This window comes from Myotis davidii, unplaced genomic scaffold (assembly GCF_000327345.1).
Source record: "Myotis davidii unplaced genomic scaffold, ASM32734v1 scaffold392, whole genome shotgun sequence".
NCBI lineage: Eukaryota > Metazoa > Chordata > Mammalia > Chiroptera > Vespertilionidae > Myotis > Myotis davidii.
Genome location: NW_006284244.1, coordinates 1,475,486 through 1,502,742, shown reverse-complemented (window position 1 = coordinate 1,502,742; position 27,257 = coordinate 1,475,486). Strand labels below are relative to the sequence as shown.

Sequence of the window (27,257 nt, the reverse complement as noted above, 5' to 3'; positions counted from 1 at the left end):
GAGTATGTTCTTCCCTTGGACATTCTTCTTGGTCCTTTACTATTATATCAGTTACACTAACAGACCGATTTATAAGCCATCCAGCAAACTGCATCATATTCCCTACTTTGGGGCTCCACAAGCCCAATGAATCAATTTCAGCTGTAGACTCTTGACACTTTTCCAATTGAGCTGCTGCTATTCCAGTTCCATCTGGCCACATCCTGTGTTCTTTGTCACTAATCAGTGTCACATGTTTCACTTTTGGGACTATCCATTATTGGACAATTGTGAAAACTTATATCAAAAAATCTATTCAATAATGGGACCCTCCCATGTTCCTCATTGTCCACAAGTATCTGATATTGCAAGCATTGGGATGGTCTCTTCAAAATATCTACTGAAAACTATGTCAGAGTCTACCTCCCTCACCTTAGTATGGCAGCTTAGTCAATGAATATCTCTGTATCCAGAAAGGGAACATACTCTCTCAGCTCGTTCCTGGGGAATTAACAGGATGAATAGAGGATATGGGTACCTATTTGAAACATTCAGGACTTTTCTTTCATTCCCTTAACAGTAATTGCAGGCTGGTCTGTTTGCTGTCCTCTCCGAGTAGCAGCCTATGCAGAGGGGTTTTGGGGAATCAAACTCAATTCTAGTTCAGCCACCTGGGTCTTCTAGTTCAGTGGTTGGCAAACTGCGGCTCGCGAGCCACATGCGGCTCTTTGGCCCCTTGAGTGTGGCTCTTCCACAAAATACCGACTTCTGCGCATGGGCCACGAAGTTTCAATCGCACTGTACGTGCGCACCTGCATGTGGTTATTTTGTGGAAGAGCCACACTCAAGGGGCCAAAGAGCCGCATGTGGCTCGCGAACCGTGGTTTGCCGACCACTGCAGTTGAATTAACATGAAATCTGATCAACCTGCTCAGAGTTTCTTGACAGTAGTCCATGTAGGTCAAAGTTGGGAACATAATAAATTTCTCTAAGGTTTATAGTTAGTTTGTTATAAGAATACTTTTATAGAAATGGCACATAGTTTTCATGTTTAAATATAATTTTCTTATTTTTCTTCTTCCTTTTTGAAAATAAATCATGCATCGCTATACATGATTATTTCCTTAGCTATATGTGTGCATTTAAATACATTAATGATGAATTAGTAAATAAAAAAAACACTAAATTATTCAACATATCATATTCCATGCACATCCACTGTTCTGAGGATAAAATAATCCAGGATTAAAAGACAAAATAATTATAATTCATTTTTACTCAATATTTTCTAAGAAATGTTTAAACATTATGATAATTCAGTGATTATTTCTAATTTTTCAAATTCAACTGAAAAATATCATATTTCACATTTACTTGGTAATGATATTTAACCCAAACATGTAATATTTACAGGAGCATATTAATTAATTTCTCCAAAATTAGTTTTTTTAATTGATCGTAGAGAGAGAGGGAGAGGGAGAGGGAGAGCGAAAGGGAGAGAGAAAGGGAGAGGGAGAGAGAGAGAAAGAAAGAGAGAGAGACATTACTCCACTGCCTCCTGCATGATGAATTGAATCTACAATGTGCCCTGACCGGGAATTGAACGGGGACCTTTTGGTGCACCGGACAAAGCTCCAACCCACTGAGCCACACTGGCCAGAGCCTGAATTAATATTTTCTGATTCACAACAAAAAATTACCTGGAAGTTCTTTCTCAGTCAACCTGTTAGGAAATAACTGATGCCCATAGCATCTGGAGCACTTTAACTGCAAACTTTCTCATTTCTGTCAGATGAGTTTTATGCTTTCCACTTTTTAGTCCCTAAAATCAGTTCAAATATATTAATATCACAACTATATAACTTTATTAGATATGACTTAATATAATCAAATATTAAGACAAATTAATGGGCTGGGTTTCCATGAAACATTGCATGGCCTATACTCAATGAAGGTGAGCTAAGTAAAAAATTTGTATCTAAATAAATATGTAAAATGCATATGAAAGACCAGGAATACAGTTTTGTAAAAATTATAAAATATTATGTCCTTAGTCTGCTTTGCAAAATGTCTTTTAGCTTCTTGTTACATTTTAAATGGAAAATTTAGAAATTCATATTTTTCCAATAACTAAAGAAAATACAATATGTATTTTGTGCATTGATATGTCCCTGAGGGGGTATTAGAGAGTGTTGGAAGCCAAATCAATATAAAGAGAGAAAAGCTTTTCTGACAATTAGAACGGCCTTCAAAAATGGACGTTTATCTCACAGAACATGGTATCTTATCAGGAACTTGCATACTGTGTAGAAGTTGGTCCTAGATGTCCTATTCAGTTCTTTTCAAATCTGAGTTTTTATGATAAAGTTAACTCATTATTTCTTTTGATGCTCAGTGATTTAATAAGAGCTTATCCCAATGATTCTGATAATACACTGGAGTTGTAATCTTGATCAAGTTGGCATATCAAAGCAAAAGCAAAATGTAGCTTTTGTTGAAAAGCAGTTCAAACAGAAACAGAGCACATATATCTCTGACTGTTGATCTTCCAACATAAAGTTATTTCAGCTCAAAGTATTCAAGAAAAGGTAGACAGGATCATTAAACACCCAATACAAATAGAGGCAAACACATCAAAATGGTGATGTGTAGGAAATTTTCTATCTTTCACAAAGTACATATAGCTACTAGAATCAGGAACTATTATTAAAAGGTAGTAACAGACTACCCTAAATATGGAAAACAGTTAAAGATGAACAAATAATAGGACAATGTTGAAACGTAAAATGGAATTTTCTCAAATTGCAATAAAAGGTAAATGTTTCTTCTTTAATGATAAACTTATTGTTCTATTTTATATTTTTTTAAAACTCTCATATTTAAGATTTCTCATATAAAAGCAACAGTTCTTTTCAAAACTGGGCATATGTAAAAATTTTCAGGGAGCTTGTAAAATTCAGATTCACAGGGCCTCACCCCAAACAACTAAAGTATTGTCTCTGGAGCCAGTATAAAATGATAAGCTTTCTATTGTCCTTCCCTAAACACACACACACATTTCTTATAAACAATGTTATGCCTAGGAATTCACCATCATTCAGTTCCATTGGCAAGCACTCCATGACTAAATATGATAGAATCAAGTGTCCAAAGTCATCCAACATGTTGTCCCCAGGGAATTTATGTTACAGATGCCCAGCTGAGTTCTAAGACATTAATATTACTTATTGGCTTCTGCTCAGCAAACACAATATACAATTTACACAAGTCAGTGACAGACATATCCATGGTCTAACACAGATGTTGTATCAGAGAACAATTCTTAGTTCTTACTAATGCCTGACAATACAATCAAAATAGACTTTGTCTGAAGTAAAGAAACAAAGACCTTCATCCTTTGTGTCAGTTTAAGGGGTGATTACCTCTCCAATTAACCTTAAACAGACTTTTGTTTTGATTTTTCTGGCATTGCTGAATTTAAAAGAATTCAAAATAGATTGGTTCTTTGAGAAAGAAAGATTACGTGAATTTCTTAAAAAAGTCAATCACTTTTCTTAACAGGAAAATAAAACACAGATAATATTACAAAAATACTTCTCATGAACTTGCAAAAGTCCCAATATTCTTTCAAGCAAATCTATTTTTCCATAGTTCTTCATCTGTTCCTTTGTTGTGGTTGTTTGTTTGTTTGTTTGTTTTGTGTGTGTATACAGTTTTAAATACTTACCTTGGGATTTCTAGACAAATTGACAAGTTCAGAGTTTGAACTCTAATAAAATAATTATTCAAAATTGGTCACATTGTGTAATAAGACATAGTTTCTAAAATCATATCCTAGTATGTCATTTGCCTGAAGTCTTCATTTGGATACCCTCTGTCTCAACCCATCCTGGCCCTGCTATACTTTGTAATGACCTCACCTCCACTTACGTTGTAGAGTGGAAACATAATTTGCAATTTCTACTCTCTAAACTGAGCTGAAGGTAATGAGGAAAGATTGTGGGTCTAGAATAGAATCAATAGGAATCTAGACTAATAATAAAGGACTATGCAAATTGTGCAGGATGCCATCACATAATGACCAATCAGGATGGGGGCGGGGCCATGGCAGGGAGCTCTCAGCATGCCTACGCCAGGGGTCCAAAGGGCAGGGAAAGAAAGGGAGAGCAGATAAGCAATTAGGGGGATCAGGCCAGGAGGGGAGAGCAGATAGGCAGTTAGGGCAATCAGGCCAGGAGAGGAGAGCAGTTAGGGCCATCAGTCCAGCAGGGGAGCAGTTAGGGGCATCAGGCAGGTAGGCAGGTGAGCAGTTAGGAGCCAGTGGTTCCAGATTGTGAGAGGGATCCCAGATTGGAGAGGGTACAGGCCGGGCTGAGGGGACCCTCCCCTCCGCCATGCATGAATTTCGTGTACCAGACCTCTAGTATTTTTTATAATAGTAAAAACACAAAAACCCTTGTATATCAGTATATGGCTCCTGCAGATACAGAGCTATAATAAAACTTGGAGAACAGGACTGAGCTTCCTTCCTAGATGTGGGGTCACACTCGCTGGACTAATAGTACCTGGCCTTCTGACTAATCTTTACCATGGAAGGATTACTCAACTGGGGTATTAGAAACTTCGAGCAAGGAGATGCATGGACCACACTGAGTTTAGGATTTGGGGCTCACCATTTTTGTGAGCTTAAATGCCTACAAGTCCCAAAAAGCTGTTAATTTAAATTTGCCCTGTAGAACAGAGTTTGCTTTGAAAGTGATATATATGCAAAAATATTAAACTAATAATTCAAGAATGGATTATTCAAAATAAATTTATTGACAATATTAATAAGAGCATATGGTTTGTAATCTGGGCTTCAGAATGTGCCAGATATAAAGCAGAACAATGAGGAAACTCCATGGAATTAGAAATGTATGGGAATTAATCTACATGTGATAGGTGTATTTAGTTTCAAGTGGGAATATGCTAATTGTGTTTCTCTAAAATCATCAAACAATGCTTCCCATATGGTCTCAACAGATGGAAATCACTTGTGATTGTAACTCTGTATACTTTGAAAAGAAATTGTGAAATAACCGATCATCTATTAGTAGCATCCTGAAGAGAGCCCAAACAAGCAGGTGCTAGACTAATGCCCTCTCCAGAGACCAATGCACTCTGGATGCAAACATATCAGCACTGCTGGCACATATGTTTATACTGTTGAGAAAGACATGCATCTGTCTCAGTTGGATGCCGGTAATAAAGCCAATCTGTCTCATGATGCAACTTGCTCAGCGATCAATCTTCATTAGTAAAATTATGATTAAAATCGGCTTCCCATGTTCCTCTACCTACCAGTTTGACTATTATAAGACACTTCCTTAGTTGTAATTTAATAAATTAGTATAATGGTCGGCACACCCTTATCCGGTGGAATGTGATAATATGAGATAGATTCATTCTCCCTAGTGCTGACAGCATAAATTTCCTAGGCCTGCAAAGTTAATATTCACCAACATCAAGGTCTTATAACTTTATCAAGTAGGTATATGGTGGCTTAATTCAGAATACACAGTACTTGGCACCCAGTGAGTACTACGGATATTTTAATTGACTGAATTAATCAATCTTATCATCATAGTGCTCTTATCAAGATTAGAAACTGTAAAATCCAAGTGGAAGTTCTAGAAAAATATTCACCAAGACAAAGTATGGTTCATAAAGTGGTACCCATAGAACAAAATGTTCAAATAGCCCCAAATTTTTGGAACTTACTTTGCAGTTTGCAGTAAGCAAAACCAGAAAAGAACTGAGGTGAGGTTATTTTTTAGTATGTCCTATTTAACGTGCATATTCATATGGTTCCTTAAAGATATATTAGTGTACTTAATTATAGGGTAAGGCCCCACTGGGGATACTACATATTATGCTTTTAAAACATACTTTACACAACAATACACACGTATGTGTTGCCAAAGTTTCAGCTAAGAGGTTGTGAGTCTATATTCATTTGTCACATCAAAAAGCAAACAAACTCCAAAATCTTAAATACTCCAAAATCTCTATATATAAAAGACTAATATGCAAATTGTCCCCTTGGGAGTTTGACTGTGAGACCAAGTTCGATCGCTTGCTATGATGAGCGCTGACCACCAGGAGGCAGAGCAGAGCATGGAAGGTGACCAGCGGTGGCGGCAGGGTGCTGAGAGAGTGAGGGAAGGAGGAGGCGGGGAGGTGGGGTGGCGGGGAACCTGATCAGCCCAGATTGCCAGCCAAGTCTAGGGACCCTACCCAGGCATGAATTTCATGCACCGGGCCTCTAGTATTTGAATAAAATATGGAGGCAGATTAATGTAGAGGAGAGAACACTGAATCAGGGAAGACATTAAATCTTGCCTTCAATATCAGCTAAATACAACAATTTTGTTTTATCTTTCTCATCCTTAGTTTTCTCATTTGTTAAAAACAATTTTTGGAAGCTTAAATAAAGTAATATAGGAAATAACATGAGATAAAAGTAGCAATGATATTGACAGATTGTACCTCTAATGATATGTTATAATAATAATATTAACATTATTATATGCATGGTAATAATTTCTGATCTCTTTCTGATCTCTCTCAGCAATTAAGGAAATGTTGGTTTTAATTTTGAGGGTTCAGAGTGTTGGCAACTTCAGCATTTCAAAACTTAAAAAATTCTTAAATAGGGGAAACAAATAGATATTGAATCATATTTCAAATCAGTGAGATTATCCACATTATTTTAAGTTAAAAATTATTTGTATGATCACATTAGAGAACTTATAGACTTAAGCACTTAGTCATAAATCTGAGTTGTGTATTTCATACTAAATGACTATAAGATTCTTTACCTGTGAAGAGTAGGTATGACCGTCTGAACCACAAACGGGGCTGGAATAGACCATTGGGCACTGTTTGCAGGTGGATGATACGGGGCCCCTCCATTGCTTATGGCCTACTCCTGCATCTTTCATACTGTTAAAAAAGTAAAACAACCAGACTTAATGCACTTATTTAAAAACAAATACATTTACGTTAACATCACATGTTTCCACTGTCACTCCAAACCTTGAAGGTAAATTAGAATCAGAAACTATTTTTCTCCTTTACAACCTATTAATCTGTTCAGTGTCCTTCATTATAATCTTTTGTTTCATATATCAAGGGCTCTCTACAATAAAATGATAATATATTCCTTAGAATATTCTGGACCAGTTATATTTCATTATTTGGATTTGCTGTGTCAATTTATAGTTTGACAAATTTTTCATAGACCCAGAAACAGAAACAATAATTGCTCAGCAATAAAGGACTCACACAACTGGGACTCCCTAATAGCCACCCTGGTATTTCATCAGGAGTAGTTTCAGAACAGACACTAATCCACAGGGCGAACCCCATGTGCCTGAAAAGAGAAGCAGCTTACCTTAGAGGAAAGAACAATCCAGAGCCAAACGGTTACAAAAGCCAGTATTTAGAGAGCCAAATTAGCAGGCTTAGTAATAGCCAATCCTCTTTTTATTATGTAGAGATGCTTCCAAATAGATCCATTAGGCTTTCCTCTAGAATGACTAGGGGAAACCCATACTCTTCTGCTACCTTCCCTTACATTTATTTGTTTTTCCATTTTGATTAAACTGAATTATTGCTCTGTATGTAGCGTGTGCACAATTTACATAGAGAGGGTTAGTAAAGGGCCTAAAAATAAGAATATTTAGAACTACTCTAGTAAATTGGTACTCACTCATTAAAATTATTTATAGAGTGTACTATAATGTCTATATCACGAAGGGAAAAGATGATTTACTAGACACATTTGATTTTTTTTTGCTTTAAATTTTATTGTCATTAATAGTTAAACACACAAAAAGGCAATCCCCAAGACTATTAAGAAATATATTAAGGATCTTCATTAGAGGAAAAGAAGTTCAAATTATATACTTCAAATTTAAAAATGTTTATTGCCCTAGCTCATTTGGTTGGGCATCATTCCATGCACCAAAATGTTGCCCATTTGATTCCTGGTCAGGGCACATGTCAGAGTTGCAGGCTCTGGTTTGGGGGAGGAAGGCATAACAGGAGGCAGCAGATTGATGTTACCCTCTCACATCAATGTTTCTCTTTCTCTCCCTCTCTCTCTGAAAATCAATTAAAATATATTTTAGTGTCTATTATTTTCTCTTCTCCCTCCTCCCTGCCTCCCATCACTTGTCTCTCTCAAGATTTTCATGAAACCTATCATAATTCCAAATGCATTTTATTCATTTCAATGTTGTAATCTGCCAAAAGACCACTTTAAAAACTTGCGTGGCCACAGAGTCCACATCATAATAGATACAAGGGACAAAAATAACCATGCTGCTATTACTCATAAATTAATTGGTACAAAATTCTAATGGAAATTAAAACAATGACTGGAAAACTTGAAACAGTATTCTACACCACTTCAAAACATATAAATCATAGAAATGGAGTAGAAATAAGAAATAAAATATTCTACTTGTATTTTTCTTTCACTTTGCGTAATCAAAACAAGGCATACAATTATGCAAATTATCTGCTTTGCAGATACATCAGGAGAAATTATTACCAAGTTCAGAATTCTAATCAATAGAAGGTACTTTAGCAGGACTGGATTTATGTACATTTTTGCTTTGTAATATATATCTATATCTATTTCTATCTATCTACCATCTATCTATCTATCTATCTATCTATCTATCTATCTATCTAATCTATCTATCTATGATATACATTATATACAAATACAATATATTCTGCCATTCAAGGCACTAAGTAGTTTCACACCAATATACATGTAATTATGTTTCTAATAGCTGAAAATTAAACTAACAAAGATGAATTTATACTGTTGCTAGTGCTTCTTTACAGGACTGGTTTTGAGGCAGTTGTCATACCACCTTCTTGTCCCTGAGCTACCTTCTTGTCTTCCTGCTTTTCCTTTCATTCTGGTCCGCAGTATGAATCTCCAGCATCAATCATGTATGAAAGCACATCAGTCTCTTAATTTTCTAATAGTTACAATTTAATTGCAGCTACATCTGTTTAATCAAGTATGATACTTGGTTTTATGTTCAGTTAATCATGTTGTGCAATTTAAAAATATAATTTGAACATGATTTCCATGTGTTAGGATGTACACTGACTTTGGAAAGAACATAAATGATGTTACCAAAATGATTAGTAGAAAAAAATCTCATTCCAATTTGATTTAAATTTCATATGTGAGCATGTTATTAGCCTTGGCAAGTCAGAACCCACACCCCGCCGCCGCCAGGTCTTCATTTATACAATGCTAAGCTTCATCAGTATGGATCATTTGATCCTGAGAATTCCATGAGTCTATAAATCCTTAATAAAACTGCTAATATGAAGGCACTCAAAAATTAGAAGCAGACAGTGTATACTGGCTATATATTATAATTTTAGAACTTGACTTACTGTTATCAAGTGAAACAAATATATCATTATGGTGTGAAGGATGATGTTGAGTGAAGCAAGAGATTGCTAGGAATGCTGAAGTTGCAAAACTCGGCTATCTCAAGGTGGCAAATGAAAGATAAGGAGGGAGCCCTGTCTTGGGATAACTAATGAAAGAGGGAAGATAAAAAGAAGGTTGTGTTTAAAGAGGTATGCTTTTTTCCACATAAAGCATACCTAAGAATCAAATAATACTTCTGTTACAACATCAAGGGACATTGTCAATAAATCATAAAAATAATTATTTCATATTACTTCTCTAAAATCTTACAGTTCCTGGATCTGACATCACATACTATACACGTTCATCCTTTAGGCCACAAATATGCAAACCAAATAAAATGACAATGTATTTCTTATGTATTTATCTTACAAGGGAAACATCAGTATCTAATTCCTAATTTTGTAGGTGTATTTGCTTTTCTTTCTATGCACCTATATTAACGTAATTCTTAATGACTTTGCTTCAGCAGAAGAATTTGATTGTAATCTGATAAAAACAGCATTCAAGTGAACCAAAATATTCTGTGAAAATCTCAACTAAAGGCAACTTGAGGTATTTCTTGACTTCTCAATTTATCTAACATTTAAACTTCTTTAGGCAGTCATGTTTGTTGTTGCTGTTTATATAAGTTCTGCCTGAATTGTAGAGAAATTCTTCCTTAAGACACAGCTGTTAAGTCATGATTTCTTCCCTACAGGCCATAACTCTTCAAGAAATAAGGCTGCCCTTACTTTTTTCATCAGGGGCATTAGAAATAAACAGATGGTATAAGTGCAATAAATTACCTTTTGGGGCAATAAAATTAAAAGAAATTTAGAATGCTCTACCGGGCATACAGAACTTTTTAAAACTACAGTGACCACAATATGCTTTATATGATTTCTCTACTTGGTATGACAGTAATTTGAGCAATGAAATAAAATAGATGATCTATCAATTTTAAGTAAAAGAGCTGCCATAAAAATAAAAAGTAAATCTTAATTCATACTAGAAAATATCATTAAATACATAAAATGAGCTGGCACAGCTTATTCTGCAATATGAATATCTACTTGCTCTATATATTTTACAAAGAACAAAGATTTACCAGAAAAGTCCACTTATAGACATATTTTAAAACACAGTGATAGAAAAAAATAAAATACAGTGAAAGGACTGATTAATAAAATATATCTCTGAAATCTATTCCTAACATAAATTACATTAACAAGTGAAAAAAATGAAAGCATGGCTGCTTCAAATTTTATTTAAAGAAAGATTCACTACCACCAATAAATGTTGCCTAGAAACTATACCTGGCTAATTAAACCTGAAATTTACATGGTATAATAAATAATACACCATATATGCAATTCTGATTTAGAAAATCTGTACAGAGGAATATGTAAATTGGCTCTATTAAATATGTTGACAGGTATATTTCACTCCAGATATGAGCATATTAATATGATTGCTAAGTCTACATCGTATAACATCGTATATTCAAAATAAGAATCCAGAAATTCTTAATTTTTTTCAATTATTTATGTTCATAGATAAAGCAAGCTTTCAACCATTAACTGTGATATTACTTTAACCTTAAACAGTTCTATAATGTCAGCACTGAGCAAAGAATGACTAAAATTTGAGTTCACAAAAATGTGTGATTCTTAAAGGTCAAGGAGATTCTATATTTGAAAAAATGTGTTCGCATTTAAAAAATAACAGTGACAGATATGCAGCTTAAAAGGAAAAATAGTCTACCTAAAAGAAAATGACATGAAACAAAGCAACTTTTACCAAAAGACAGGGGGAAAAGACTGATTATTCAAAATATGTTTTATATATAAAAATATGTCTTGATTATGAAACCTTCTTTTGATTTGTTTTTCTAAACAGAAGCAAATATTTTCACCACTGTTCAATAAATAGACCTGGAAGCATAATCAGAAGCATTCAACCATTTGAATATCACCATTTATTTAAGAAAACAATCATTAAAGGCCATCCCAAACTCAGGGAAGGAAAACAGAACTTTTTCTCCATGTCTTGTCTTCATGGAAGTCATTGCTGCTGACCTCCTCCTTGCTTACTGCTTCATGGGACAAGGAAAGTTACAGAAATTAGAAAGGAGAAAGAAAGCTACCACGTTTTGCTTGAGTCTGATTTATAGACAAAGAGAAAAGACGAAGAGTACCAAGTGTTCTCTACACATTAGCTTTCACGATATTGTTCAAGTTAACTAGTAAAATTCAGATGTCTAAGTGTTTTTCTCTCTACCAGATTTTAACTCCTGTCCTGAAAGTATGTGCTTCTAAGCATGTGTTGATGCCTTCTGGTGAAATCAGGAAGAAAGTAAGATTTGCCAGACAAGGAAACATTCTTCAAGGAGTGCTATCTTGGTAACTGGTAGCATATATAAAAAGTTATCAGAGAGGCCTTTTAAAATGTTTGTATTTCTTTTATTTATAATATATTGTTACTTATAGTTATAGCTATAACTTACCTAGCACACTTTACAATATGAATTAGGCACTGTCAAAACCCCATCACTAGCTCATCTAATAACTTTTTATCTTTTAACCTACAAATAGTACCTATGTGCCCTTCTAAATATTGTTCATATATTTATTCATGAATATACTCGACAATGTGTTCAAGAATTATTTTACAATTTGGAGGTAACACGTGGATAGAGTCATTGAATTCATGGATCTTAGAATTAGTTTAGGAACAAAAAGATAGGCCTGACTTGGAGTGAGGTTTTCCTATGGTTTAGGAAGTAATAAGGACAACCAACATTGAGCTTATTTGGCCAATATCGATTCATCTTTCATGCCATTTCTATTGTAAATTTTTTCTGACCCCCCCCCCCAAGTGTTGGGGGCCAGATGTAAGCTGGCAAGGTCCTTGCACCTGAAGGGGCTAGCAAGGCTGGGACCCTTACCCACACAGTTTTCCCAGACTTGTTTGGTTCTGTCCCTCCCTTAGAGATTAAGAGGAACAAAGAATGCATTCCTCTTGACAGACCTCCTATTCAGTGTCTTGTGTATAAATAGGATTGTGTGGCTAATAAAGTTGCTTCAGTTCCTCGAGAACTGGAGTCCTCTCAATCCCGCTTTCCTGTCTTTCTTTTCTCAATTCCCACCTCCCTGTCTCAGCCTGGCCCAAACTGTCAGGCTGGCCCTGACACCCAAGAACACTTTTTCTACAAGTTTGTGTCACACATACTCCCTTTAAATATTAATTATCAATTGTATTTTAACAGCCCATATGGTTATCTTTTTTAAAACCTATACTCATGCTCCCCTAATTCTGAGTCTCTGTCTTGCTCCCATGACAGCTGCTTCATTAGGAGAAATGACTGGGCCAAATACCCACTTCCTCCCTACTTCTGCGATTTCTCCTGGCTTTGAAGTTTGGAAGACAAAGGAGTCACTTAGAGTAAAGGCCTACAGGCTGTGGCCTAAAAATACATCTAACCTCTTTACAGTCTCTCTATTCACAGGTAAGTAGAAAGCAGGTGGGCAGCAACAGAGCTCATTTTCATTACATGGGATCGGACATAAATTTAATTTAACAAAAGCATGTTCCAAAGCAGTGATGTGAACCTTTTGAGCTCGGCGTGTCAGCATTTTGAAAAACCCTAACTTAACTCTGGTGCCGTGTCACATATAGAAATTTTTGGATATTTGCAACCATAGTAAAACAAAGACTTAGATTTTTGATATTTATTTTATATATTTAAATGCCATTTAACAAAGAAAAATCAACCAAAAACATGAGTTTGCATGTCACCTCTGACACGCGTGTCATAGGTTCGCCATCAATGTTCTAGAGCCACTAGGTCAAACATTCTGACACATTCCTGATTTACCTTTAGTTAGGTGGTGCCTGCAGAAATGGAGTAAATTGTTTTTATTTCCTGTATCTCCTATAACAAATTACCTAAAACTTTCTGGCTTAAAACAACAGAAATTTAATTTCTCATAGTTAGGGAGGTCAAAAATCCAATAGCAGTTTCATTGGACTCTCTCAGGGAGTTTTAGGTTATCTGGTGGCTGTCAGCATTCCTTGGCTTGTGGTGGCATCTTTCTCTGCTCTCTATTCCCATACGCTTCCTTTCTTCGTGTTTTTGTCGAAATTCCTGTTTCCTTCTTAGATGGATACATTATGACTGCATTTAGGGCCCACTCTAATAATCCAGGAAAACCTGTCCCTCTCAAGATCTTCAACTTAATCACAATTTTCACCATATAAGATAAATCTCTTTTGCCCAATAAGATACTACACAAAGATTATAGCAATTAAGATGCAGATATATCTTTATGGCCGCCATTAAGCTTACAACAGGGAGGCTACTTAGGAAAACAGATATTTTACCTTTTCAAAACAAAAGAGCTTCAGGAATGGCGTCCCTGGTCTGGAGGGATGCCTTAATGAACCTTATGTATAAATTTACACTATGTATAAAACCACAGTGTATTTTGCCCTGTGGCTACTCCCATCAATCCTCTTACATCTAAAGGACAAATGTATGTTCCATGACAATACCTTGGGACTCAAGTATTGTTCTTCAGCTACAAGGCTGTGCTCCTCTGCAAAGGAATACTTCATTCTAACCATGGAACCATAGCCAGACATAATTGATTTTTCTGTGAGTGAATAAAGAGTTTGGGGCTTCTCAATCAATGTACTTTAATCTCACCTTATGTCTCAGTAGATTAGAGAAGCATTTTCACTTTTTCACTTTACTAATTTTCAGAGAAATTGAATGCTACAGTTGAAAAGACTGGAGAGCAATCAAGTTACCTTTTTTGTGGATAAACAATAAAAATAACAGTCATATCAACATGCCTCATCTGACCCTCAATTTAATTAGTAGAAAAACAGATAACACAGACAATGGGGTTTTCTTCCCTTTGTTCTTTTGCATTTAGGGGTAGTGGTCATCGGAACAAACTGAAAAGGATTAGTGGATTATACTAAGAATTTATTTCAGAAAGTGAGTCCATATACTTTATCTACATTGCCAGCTAATGTTCTGTTTTTATACTTTGCTGATCAATCTTTTCCCAAACTTTACACATGGTCTTCCCTTTCCACTAATAGCTTTTCATCTTTTAATCACAACTGATAATTTTTACTCCAGCATATTTCCTTGACTTTGGCACAAATTAATAAATAGCACTAAATGGATAAAAGAATGAGAGAAAATGGAAGAGAGAGAGAGAGAGAGAGAGAGAGAGAGAGAGAGAGAGAGAGAGAGGAAGAATAAGGAGGAGGAGGAGGAGGAGGGGGAGGGGAAGAAAGGGAGGAAGAAATAAACTTGGGAGGGAGGGAGTACCTGCTTGAAGCACTAAGGATGGCTCCTATTTTCTTTGCTATGTGTCTTTTAAGAAGTAGAAACTCTATCACATTATTTTCTTACTGAATAAACTTTTCATAAATAGTATGTAAATTAAATCCTTAAAAGTTATTATGATTTTCCACATTCAAAGTCAGTCAACTTGAATTGAAAGAGATTTAATAGAAACCCACATTTGAAACCTATATGAGCATGTTGACCAGTGTCACCCGAATACATTTTTTAAAATTGCAAAAAAAAAAATTAAACAAGAGTCTTATTTTTCCTAACAAATTATATTATGCTGTAACATAAAGGAGCACGACAAAGCATTTTACATTATTTCGGTCAGTAGCTTCAGTTTATCAAAGACTCTTTCAATCTCATATTTCAGAATCTGCAACATGTTCTCTATTACTCATCTAGGAAGCAAGCATCTGGAAATGAGCAATTTGGCTCTTTACAACTGTATGGGGAAGAGTGATTTACATAGGCTTCTTTTCAACAATTATTTTAACTCTTAAAATATTGCTAATTTACTGCATTTTTGTTGTTTCTCACTTGACTTTTAGAACAATGAAATCCAATCAATCTACAATCTCATGCTAATTTCCCTTAAAAAATACAACTGTCTCTCTTGCCCTTCTGATAGTTTTTTTTTTTCTCCTCACCATTTGGAGGCCATAAAACATATAGTAGATGAAGACCACTATGCATTTCCCAACTCTCCCAACTAGCACTGCCTGCAAGAAATAGAAAGATGGCTAATGATTTATCATGTTTGCTGTTCTTTCACTGACCAAAGTCTGGTAAGTAGAATTGCTGGGCTGAATAAAAGGTTCGTGAGTCCCTAGGTGAGGGTTCACAAGGCTAAGTTCAACTGGCCTGGCAGATACTCTCCTGGGAGCTGGCTACTGTCTCTCTATATTGAGGGGAAGCTCAAATGGGTAACCTAGACTTCTGGAACTTGGCTGCAGACCTTAGGTAAAAAATAACATTTGTCTGCTCACTTTGTGTTATGTCTTGGAAGCCACATTCACTTGGTTTTGTTTGTTTGTTTCATTTACATTGGTTTGATAAAATTTGATCTTGGATTACTTAGATTTGTACCATTAAGTAGGCAAAGACATTTAAGTTTAAATAAAGGGTGTGTCATGGGTTATAGCATGGCAGATGGGCATGCGTTTCAGCATGAGATAAGTATTAATTTATTAACTTTTTCCTCCCTTTGCACACGTATCCTTTGGTGAGAAATTTGGGTAGTCCTGAGTTCCTTTCATCACTTCCCAACAACAGGCTAAATATACCATTATCATAATTCTGCCCCGCTAACTTCAGGGGATGTATAGATTGATGTTTACACACTACTATGACATTTGTAAAGAAGAGAACTCTATAAGCATACTTATAGTAAGACACATGTTCCTAAATCAACAGAAAGAAGAGAACCTCCACTCATCCATGACTACCTTTTTGATTTAATGCATGTACAGTAAATTAATATTGCATCATACCACTGAAGTTTGGGGGTAAATTTGCTATAACATAATATTATCATTAATAACACAGATATTTGAAGCAACCTAGACGTATTAAAATCTAAGATATATCTCATTTTAACATGATTGAAAAATGAAAGGGTAGAAAGTAATTCCCAACCTTCTTGGTTTCAAATCGGAAATTAATTCAAGTATTCCGAGAATAATTTATATTTTAAAAATACTTATTAACTTCTCTAAGTTCCCCAAGCATAGAAACTTAATCTTGGACTTGAAAGTTTGAATAAATAAAGAAAACAGAAACATAATTCACAAGAAAATATACATTAACATTAATATCATGCTTGTGAATTTCCTAATGTGGAAGATAAAAGAGTTACTAAATTGGTTCTATTTTAAGATAACTAAAAGAAATCACATTAATTTTTTTTGCAACTCACTTTAAACAATTATGCAAATATGTCTATATCTTACTAAGAAATCAAATAATATTCTTCTTCTCAAAGTTACACACATACATTTACATAACCGCTTGAATGAATGATTAGTAGACATTCTTTTTCACAAAGCTTAGGGAAATTTGGGGTGGGGAATTATTGTTTGAATAGCATCTTTATCATTGTCATCAGAGAAAATAAGTTCTGTTATCATAATCCTTTGGGTGAAGCTAAATTTTACAAACCCTTAGATTGGGATGAAATGCAGATGTTGGGTAATTGGTGAGTCTTTACTAACTATAGAACAGGAGAAAAAATTAAAATGCAGCTTATGAATTATTCATTGAGTTTTATATTCAGCAACCATGAAAACCCTGTGGGTTCTTAGGCTCCTGTCAGCATACTAAGAGCCACACAGCATACGTGGCCGCATCTGCAGAACTTCCATTTTCTAAAGGCCAGGAGGAAAATTAGACATCTTTTAATAGAAAGTTGTCACCTTCTGCATTTGTTTCAGGCTACATTCTCCAGATCGCATTTGAAATCTCTTTGTGGAAAGGTGTGAGGGCTGTTTGAACTTAGTTTTCAGACTAATGTCTTTAACAGAACTTTAAAATGTTGCCTTCATCTCAATGCAACCCAGCTTCTGGTAAGAGATATTTTAACTTTTGCCCTTTCTCCACAATCTTTAACCTCTTCCCCTAGGTGTGATGAGAAGAAAGTTATTCCAGGTATATACGTTTCAGACCAAAAAAATTCCTCCTGTTCTATTTTAGAAATTTAGTAAGTAATGGACTAGTACCTCAAACTCTTAACATATACTCTCTGAAGTATACTTAGAGGGACAAGAGCCCAATGAACATAGATGTACAATTGTTTTCCCAATTTTACAAACTGCTTTATTAAGACTGCATTTTTCACTTACAGTACCATGCTTATGCAATGTTTTTCCCTTTCCCTATGCACATCGTCCATATTGTTTATTTCCCTTACACCTGTTCCATATTCACGTATCAAGAATGCCCAGCTTGGTGTTAAAAATGCCACGAAATTTGCTACAAATTGGTGTTGTGCAATGTTTTGTTTTGTTTTCTGGAACAACCTCTTCAATGGTGGGCCCAAAGGAGGCACTACCGGAAGAGGGCTCCACCACCAGGAAGCCCCCAGGCATTCCTCTTGGTATAGCTTGGTAATGATGGGGGCTGCAGGCTTTTTTCAGGTATTTCTGCTGATGTTCACATTCTACTTTCTCTATAGTCTGGTTCTTAGGGAGCCAATTGATGACTTCATTGCACTTGTGAAGAATCTCCTGTTTGTTCTCAATATGGATTTTGCCTTAAAGTTTCTAGTCCATCCCTAGGTTCAATATGTAAATCAAATGTTAGAGAAAAAAATTAGAATAATTTCATTTCAAGTGTTATAGTGCTGAAAGGCCTTAAAAGAGGTGAAAGGCAGCCTATGGCCATTTCCAAAAGAAAGATCGAACAGATATTTCACAGCTTCAAGTCAGGAGAAAAGCTTCTAAGTTTAGTTAGACAATGTCCATTTCACTATGTACAGATATAGTGCAGGGATATAACAAAACCTTTCTTCTGCAATAGCACTTTGCATCCTTGACGAGTCAACATTTAAAACTAAAACTAACACAGAACATCCTCCTGGGACTCCCATTTGATAGGAGTCATATTTTTACTTTTGTTCATTCAGAAATTATATGACAGAAAGCAACTTTTTGCTTTTTTTACTCATAACATTTCTGAAAAAATGATGCAAATATTTAATGATATATATCAATGCCTTGGAATAACTCCATAGCCTCCAAGGCATTCTCAGCAGCAGGTAGAAAAATTCTGAAGGAGATCCCTATGTCATAAAATAAACTGGTGTCAGTGAACTGAAATTATGTGTACAAACGGGGTCACATTTATGTCCAGTAAATATTTCACTACTAAAATGTCTAATGAACCATTCTTTCCCAGCAGCATTTATATGGTAAATAACCATTGGGTCTTGGAAAATACTGTTAATGTATCGATAGAAATGCTATAGCATTATTGTGTCATAGGTGACTGCTATTACCAATCAAAATAAACATTTTTCTTTATAATTTTGGTTTTATTTCCCTCTATTGTTAATTTGTATTTCTTCCAATACCATTTTTCTCTTTATGTTGAACACAACTTTCAACAATAATTCCAAAATAAAATTTTAAAGACATGAATAAACAAGGAAGTCGGTCAACATAAAGGAAAATGCTAAAGAACATTTGAGTTGCCTTCTGCGTAAGATTTACTACTACACTACAGAAGAGTAGAATTTGAAAACTCTGTTGATGATTCACTTATGCCAATAATATTTGATTTTTCTTTATCCTGATGAATGTTTTCTTAAATAAAAAAATAATATTACTTTATGTTAGAAACAAATTTGCAGGATTGTTGTGTTTTCAATGGATGGGTTGGGGCTCTGAGAGTACTAGCTTGAAATTAATTTCCTAATTCTTCCCAGTGCATGCATGACCAATCTGCTAGATTTCCATGCATATTCTAAATCTTCATTTTATTCCCAGTGATGCCAAAGTGCTTTAGGAGTTGAACGTTCTGAATCGTTTCTTTCCTAATGTGTCCACATTGAAGATACACAGAGACCACTGACCAACATCGCTAATTGCTCCTATTTTCCTCCTGAGCTGAGATCAGAAATCTTCCCTAGAAGATTTCAGTAGGATCACCTGAAGGCCCAAATATATTTTAGTAATTTAAATATCCTTACAGTGAGGTTGTAAACCTTGGCAAACATTTCATTAGCAAACATTTTGTGCAGTTCCCCCCCCACCACCACCAAAATGAAGAACCTCTATTTTTCAAATATCTGTTTCATTCTTGCTTGCTAATAGTATGTAGTGCTTCACTTGTAATCAACAGCAAGGTTTCTACTACTTTCCTTGTTAACTGAAAAACAAGGTATTCCACAGCTATTGTTTCTTCATCCTAGGTGATACCTACACCACATCCAGCTTGAATTATTCATCTTCGCCTATGTAAGAACATAATTTTCAAAAAGATTTCAATATAATATTTGAAAACTTTGACTATATAAGATGTACATCATTAACAGAGTGAAAAATAATAGCAAAATGTAGTGATTTTTACTCTGTTAGAAACTTTCCATTTAAACAATGTCAAAGTAATAGATTTCAATGAGAAATGTGGACCATCACACAAAGTTATAGTTATGCTATTTTTTAGGAAATTGCTAGCTCTCTTATTCCTGAATCCTATCTAGTTTTTAAAATGTAATCCTTGTACTACTAGATGCATTTGACTAACTTTAGAAAAATATTTTCTTTTTCTAGAAGCATGACTGCCCTTTAAAAAATAAAGTACATCTTACCTAATAATAGACAAACATGTAAATTGACCATACCTTTGCTACACTAACCAGCCAATCAGGAGAGTATGCAAATTAACCTAACAAAGATGGCAGTTACTTTGCATACGTAGGCTCCGAGCAGTGGAGCTAAGCCTGACAGCCCTGGGGCCAGAGCAGCGAAAGCCTCATGACCCCGGGGCCTGTGGAGCAGCGAAAGCCTCACAGCCCCAGGGCAAGCTCCAGATGGAGCCCAGCCAGAGCGAAGGCCTGGGTGCCGGGTGCCAGAGGAAAACCGGTGCCAGCAGCTAGGGGAAAGGAAGGCCTATTGCACGAATCTCTAGTTTAATATATTTATGAGAACACACTATTTTTTTCTAAAAACAGTGGGGGTAGAGAGGAGAATAGCAGTTAAAATCGAGTCATAAAACACAAAGTAACAAATGTTTCCACATATAAAAGCTGTCAACATGCCTCACTTATGGGTTTTGTTATATTTGTGTAGGTTTTATCATCTTTGATTATAGTAGTATTTTAGTCTATCATAAGCAACAAGTGTTTTGTATGTAGAAAGGAGCTATTCTTTCAAAACTGACATAAATCCTGTTTAATATTCTCTCCTTGTAAAAACAGACAATGACAACCATAGTTCAATTGACAGCTCTTTCATAATTATGCTGGCACCATAAAAATTAAAAAAAAGAGGCAGCCTTCCATGAGAGAAGATAACTCAAAGAGAAAGTACTAAAAATAATACTGCATTATGAAAAGGTCAGGCACTCAGATTAACATACAAGGGACTTATGGAAAACATTTGCATTTCCTGTCAAATGATTATAAGATGAAGTATAGACAAGAAAGTTAACACACATTATCTAAGACATGCTTCCATGAGATCAATTTAAATTTGTCCCCAAATACCATGTTCTATAAGATTTATGTTAAGATCACTTTAAAATAATTTTTTTAAATATAAATACAAACTCTATTAGATTTGGGACTAAAAAAGATATAAATATGTTCACTTGTCCCTTGCCAAAGAGAGTAAATGGGCTGTTTTAAGGATTCCATTTATGTCTTCCTCTACCATTTTTTTTCTGTGTGTGTACATACTCACACACACAGTCTTCCAATAGTCACACAAACCACAAGTACAAACATTACTCTAGCTTAGTCATGCTAGTGCTTTCATTCCCTTTAGCACTGAAATAGAAATATCATTTTAAAACAATCCATTGTTCTAAATTAAAGGCAACTTACATTGCATCCGCTTATCTGGTATCTAATATCCATCCTCTAGATTTTAATTTTGTTTATGATCAATCTACCCCCAACAGAATATAAACTCTTTCAGAGCAGAGATTTCTACATATTTATTCAGTTCTATAACCCTGGTGACTAAAATACTTCTTAATATATGTGTATAAATGCTCAAGAAATATTTATTTTAAAAAACCCCACATGAATAACTGGCAATAATTAGTATCTCTTCTCTATAACCTTCTAGTTGCATTGTTTAGAACACTAAATCTATGATTTGGGTTTATTTGCACTGAAAAGTTTATTTCTCTTATGTTAGCCATGTATAGTATAGTTTCTGATACTGAATATGCTACAGGTGAGAATATTAAAATTTTAAGCACCTTTGAAGAGCAGGAGGAACCAGTATCAGGTTCTCAATAGGCCTTACTCAGAAAACTGTTGGGAATCTGATCTACCTTCTCCATTATTACTGGATCTTTCTGGTTTGTCTTGTACTTTTAGATCTTTTCTTTCTTTCCAAGCACTTCTATAAATTTATACATTAAAAGTGCATGGATACAGAGGTTTAGAGTAAGATAATATGAACTGTGATATTTCCTAAGTAGTGACAGAAACTCACATTTCATATTTATTACCATTATTGCTCTTGGAAAATTGCATGTGATATGCATTTTCTAAGGTTATACATATATCCCAGAAGAACAGCAATAAGCCTAAAATATATTAGCTTGTTGCATTGTTTAACATTAACTTTAATAAGTTCACAATTTATGTAAAAAGATATAAAGATGTTCTATTAGTTATTAATAAGTTATATTTTTGGTACTAATGGCAAGATATTTCATTTCTTTTATCAAGAAAATTCCTAAACTGAGTGCTCTTCAGGATTAATCTTCAGTCACATCCTTAAAGGCCTTTTTCCTACCAAACAGGTATTCCTCATATAAGTTCAGACTTTTCCATCAAATTCTGACTAATTCTGGCAATATCAAAACTATACACAACAATATGATAATTAAGTCAATATAAGTAGAAATGTTCATTCTATTTTTAAATAAGCCTTGTTTCTAACTGGTGTTTCTTTCAGAATACCCATCCACCAATGAACTCTTCTGAAGTTGTTTCATGGTTTATAAGTAAAATAGAATACTGGAAAATTTTTGTTGCTAAAATGTCAGTTTCAGGGGATATTAACTAATTCCTCATTGAGACAAGATCTAGGTAAAATTTTAAAAAATTGCTTAAGTTCATTACATGAGGCAATAGTCTATTTGATTTATAGAAGGATGGCTGGCTGGATGGAATTAGACTGATAACATGTATATGAATTGATGCACTCTGCTTTTTATCTATGTATATTAAGCAATATGATATTAAGAACTATGTCACTGATAACATGGGAAAGTCCTTCTGTCTACCTAATATTCCTCCAACCTTCACGCAAGGTGATTGATATAATAATTAACACAAGCAGCTATACTTTTTACTAGAATCCTATTAGCACAAAAGCACTGAAAACTACATACATTGATAAATTTGCTAACAAAGTATTCTCTGGGAGGAAAATGTAAATGCGAGTGTCAAATTTTACTCTAATTTCAGATATGAAAAAACCTCATTGCTACAATATTAAAATTATGATATTACTAATAACATTAATTTGGTCTCTAAATCTTTTCTCACACTGAGTTCAGAAGAGATTTTCAAAATAAACTGTAATTGCTAAAAATAACAAAACGACCAAACAAAAAACAAAAAGCACAACTTTTGATGCTTTCCTTCTGATCTTTGGATAAACAACAAAGGCCTTCCCTGGACCTGGAAGATACAGCAACATCTGCCTCTTCCACCTCTACAATCGCCCCTCCCATGGCTCTCCCTGGCTCCTGGTGCCCCAGCAGGTGCTGCTTTCATTCAGTTCTTTCATGTGCTTGCTTTCTCCCAGGGTGGGGCTTACCCACTACTTGGCCCCCCTGTCTAGCATGTTTGTAGATATTTTTCCATTGATTTTTTAGAAAGAGTAAAGGGACAGGGAGAGACAGAGAGAGAAACATTGATGTGAGAGAGACACATCCATTGGTTGCCTCCTGCACATGCCCTGACCAGTGCCAGGGATCGAGCTTGCAACCAAGGTATGTGCCCTTGGCCTAGATTGAGCCCTGGGCCCTTCAGTTCACAGGCTCTATTCACTGAGCCAAACAGACTAGGACATCAATATTATTATTACCAAGAATGTAAGGCATGTCAGGGACCAATTCTCCATGTGGGACTCCTCCCATTTCTGCACTTGTTACACACATAGCACCAATGGCCTATTGTTCTAAACAATCTTTTCAAGGTGTATTATAAACTTACATGGAACACAGAGATTTGTCTTGCTATGGAAGTAAAACCAAGTTTATTCACTGTGCAGAATAATGAAGATAACCAGTGAAATTAAGGAAGGCTTACTACTCATTATAAAAATCTTGTGTTGCCTAAACTTCAAATTTATCTCATATAATGCAACACACAGTGTGGGCAGGTATCTACCTGGCCCACCCCATGTTGCCCGCATGGGACTGATGGCAAGAGGAATCAACAGATAGGCTGATTCCCTATGGTTGCCAAGTTCTCTGTCTCTGACACAGGGTTCTGGTGTCTTTCACTTTCTCTGAAACTGACACAGGCTAATTTGTCTGCTTACAATGAGGATGAAACTTCAAACTCTTCATAATTCTTAGTAGTGAATAAAAAATAGAGGGAAAATGTGAACAATATAAAATTAATGTGAAGGAAAACTTGGAAGAAAAGGAAATAAACAGAACAATATAAAATTAATGTGAAGGAAAACTTGGAATAAAATAAATAGTAAACAGTATGGAATACTCTGAAGTTAGGGAACCACATAAGTAAAATAAAAATCACACATAAATATCAGCACGCAAAGATACTTCATGTCAGCTGTCTGATGTATTTGTATTAAAAATATTCTTTGCCTACATGTATTTGTTATAATAATTTATTGCTACATAAAACAATATTGTGATAAAAACTACTTGTTGTGCATGTATGACGTCTATTCTGATTATTTCTATAGAATAACTTTCTATAATTTGAATTTCCAAATCCAAGGCAAAATGCTTACTGCCTCACTTTAGTGCCCTCCCAAAGGCAGTTTAAATGGTAATGAGAACTCTGAAGAAAAATAAAGAAGGGAAGGTGATTGTGTTGCGATTTTAAATGGGATGCTAAGAGCTAAAGTGTTAATATTTGAGAAAATAAAAATTGAAAGAGGTGAAGGAGTCAGTTATGAAAATTCCAAGTAGAGGAAACTTCAAGTAAAGTCACCCTGAGTTTTTTTTTTAAAAAAGTGGTGATGGGAAGGGAGCTTGACCTATTTGAGGAAAAGCAAATAGGGCAATCGAAAGCTCTGTAAGCAAGGAATACCAAGAGCATAAGAAAAACAGAGTTCTAACAGGAGTCCGGACTTGTAGGCTTCTTGGAAGATGCAATCCACCATGGGTACTGATCACATGTTCATGCTGATATGCCACAAATAGACCCTGACTGTTATCTATTTCTTAAGATATAATTTTCAGCAAGTGACCTTGAGATATGAGGTAATGTCTCCCCCTGGACAAAGAGCAGCTTTTCTTCCTCTTGCTAAAAGTGATGAGAGCACAAGCTCAATGATCTTCTCCTGTATTGTAGCCCACTTCATGGGCTGGTATCCATAACAGGATCAGGGAACTTAGGGACATGGAGAATCCAACACAAATATGAAGCTCCGGCTACTGTTTCCACTGTGAGAAATAAAATCCTACGCCCCTAACCCAGGATTCCCCAGTCTTCTTCCATGAAAGAATGGAAGGCTAACCTGTAACTTGCACGTGGAGTGAAATCCAAGAATCTGAACTTGGTAAGGTCATACCAACTTCTGAAAAGATTTTCACTTTTATTCTGGATGATAAGAAGGTCCATTAGCGAGTTTGAACATAAGAATTAATGTAAGCAGTTATAAGGGGTCATCTTTCAGCTGCCTAGAGAACAGACTGAAATAAGACAAGGGTATAACAGGAAACTAGGTAGTTAAGGAAGCAATTCCATTAACGAAGGCACGACATGATGGCAGCCTGAACAAAAGTTCCAGCAAAGGGGATGTGGAGAAGCAGATGCATTCTAACATATTTTGAAGTAGACCTAAAGGATTTTTTGACAGATTAGAGGTGGTATATAATAAAATAAAATAAATCATTAGTTACTAAAAGGAAGAGGCAAGATTTAATTGAATTCATACAAGAAGACTGAGATTGAAAAATTTAGATTAAGGGGGTTTCCTCTCATTCCCAGTTTAGTAAGAGTTTTTCTCATGAATGGATATTGAATTTTAACAAATACTTTTCTCCATCTCTATGAGAGGATCATAAGGTTTAATCTTATTTTCTTAATTACATTAATTAGTTGATCTTGCTTGCTTTTCTAGAATAAACACTGAGTTGTGATGTATGACTCTTTATTTCATCCTTTTTTAAAAAAAAAAAGTCTTCATTGTTGAGAGTATTACAGATGTTCCCTTATTTCCCCCATCGCCCTTCTCCACCCCGCTCCCACCCCACCCCAGGCCTTCACCAGCCTTTGTCTATGTCCACAGGTCATTCATATTTCATGTATGATCTTTGGTTAATCTCTTTCTAACCCCCCGCTCCTCCATTCCCTCTGAGATTTGTCAGTCTGTTCCATGCCTCTGATTCTATTATGTATGACTCTTTTATGTAGGATTGAATATGCTATTTTTTGTTAAGAATGTTGCGTGCATATTCATGAGCAATATTAGCCTGCAATTTTTTTAAGTTCTTGTCAGCTTTTGATACTGCAATTAATCACAATTAATTTGCACAAAACGCAATTTTATCATCCAGAAGTGTTTGTACAATATTTGTTTCCTTCTTTAAATATCTAAAATAATTCATGAAGAAAACACCTCAACCTAGAGATAAAGTTGTTAAAATATGTTTCTCTAATTGCTAACTATTTCAGATTTTCTATTTTGTTCTGAATCAGTTTAGATAAATTGACTTTTTGTAGAAATTTTTACATTTGATCAAGTGCAATATTCATTATTATAGTTAATAAGCTCTTATGATCTTTTTAATGTCTATAGATTCTCTAGTGATGTTCCTTTTCTTCATGTTTGATATTGGAAAAGTGTCTTCTCTTTTCTGTCTTGATCATTCTTGCAAGGGACAGTCTTTCTTATTAGTTTTCCCCAAAAGAACTAGTTTTAGGTTAGTTGATATTCTCTATTATATATTTGATTTATATTTCAATAATGACCTGCCTTATATTTATTATTTCCTTTCTTCTACTCTCTTTTTTTCTTCTATTTTCTTAATTTTAATTTTCAATTCTTCTAACTTCTTGAGTTGAGTACTTAGAATGTTAATTTTCAACTTTTCTTCCTTTGTAATAAATACATTTTTAAGGTTATATAATTCCCACTAACAGATTTAGCTGTGTTTATATATTAGAAACTCAATAAATGATGATTAACTTCAAATTACTTTTATCTGACCCTCTCAATACTATTAAAAATAGCTCAAAACCATAGTCTTAATCATTATATTCTACATAATAAGCCATTTTATGTTTCCATTTAATAGGAAAATAGGATGTTTCAAAAAACATAGTCTCAATAAAATTATGTAAATATAATTTACTTTATTTTCTCTTGCAAAAGCCATATACTAGAAAGGCACCAATTATTGAAGTTACAATAAATCAGGAACACATAAGGTAAAATTCCCTAGTTTATTTTACTTTTTTCCAAATTCCAGTCTAATTGACTTAATGAAGTTAAAAAAAATGGCCTTTTCTGTAGTACTGAAGGA

The 27,257-nt window shown here is 34.9% G+C and overlaps 1 protein-coding gene across 1 annotated transcript in view; it reads right to left on the bottom strand.

The window, feature by feature from the left end:
- The window catches only part of SPOCK3 (sparc/osteonectin, cwcv and kazal-like domains proteoglycan (testican) 3), a 207,071-nt gene that overhangs the window by 95,089 nt on the left and 84,725 nt on the right, over positions 1–27,257 (bottom strand). Inside the window, exon 3 of the mRNA XM_006754272.2 lies at positions 6,840–6,963. Coding sequence (XP_006754335.1) covers positions 6,840–6,963 — 124 coding nt within the window. The remainder of the gene's footprint in view (positions 1–6,839; positions 6,964–27,257) is intronic.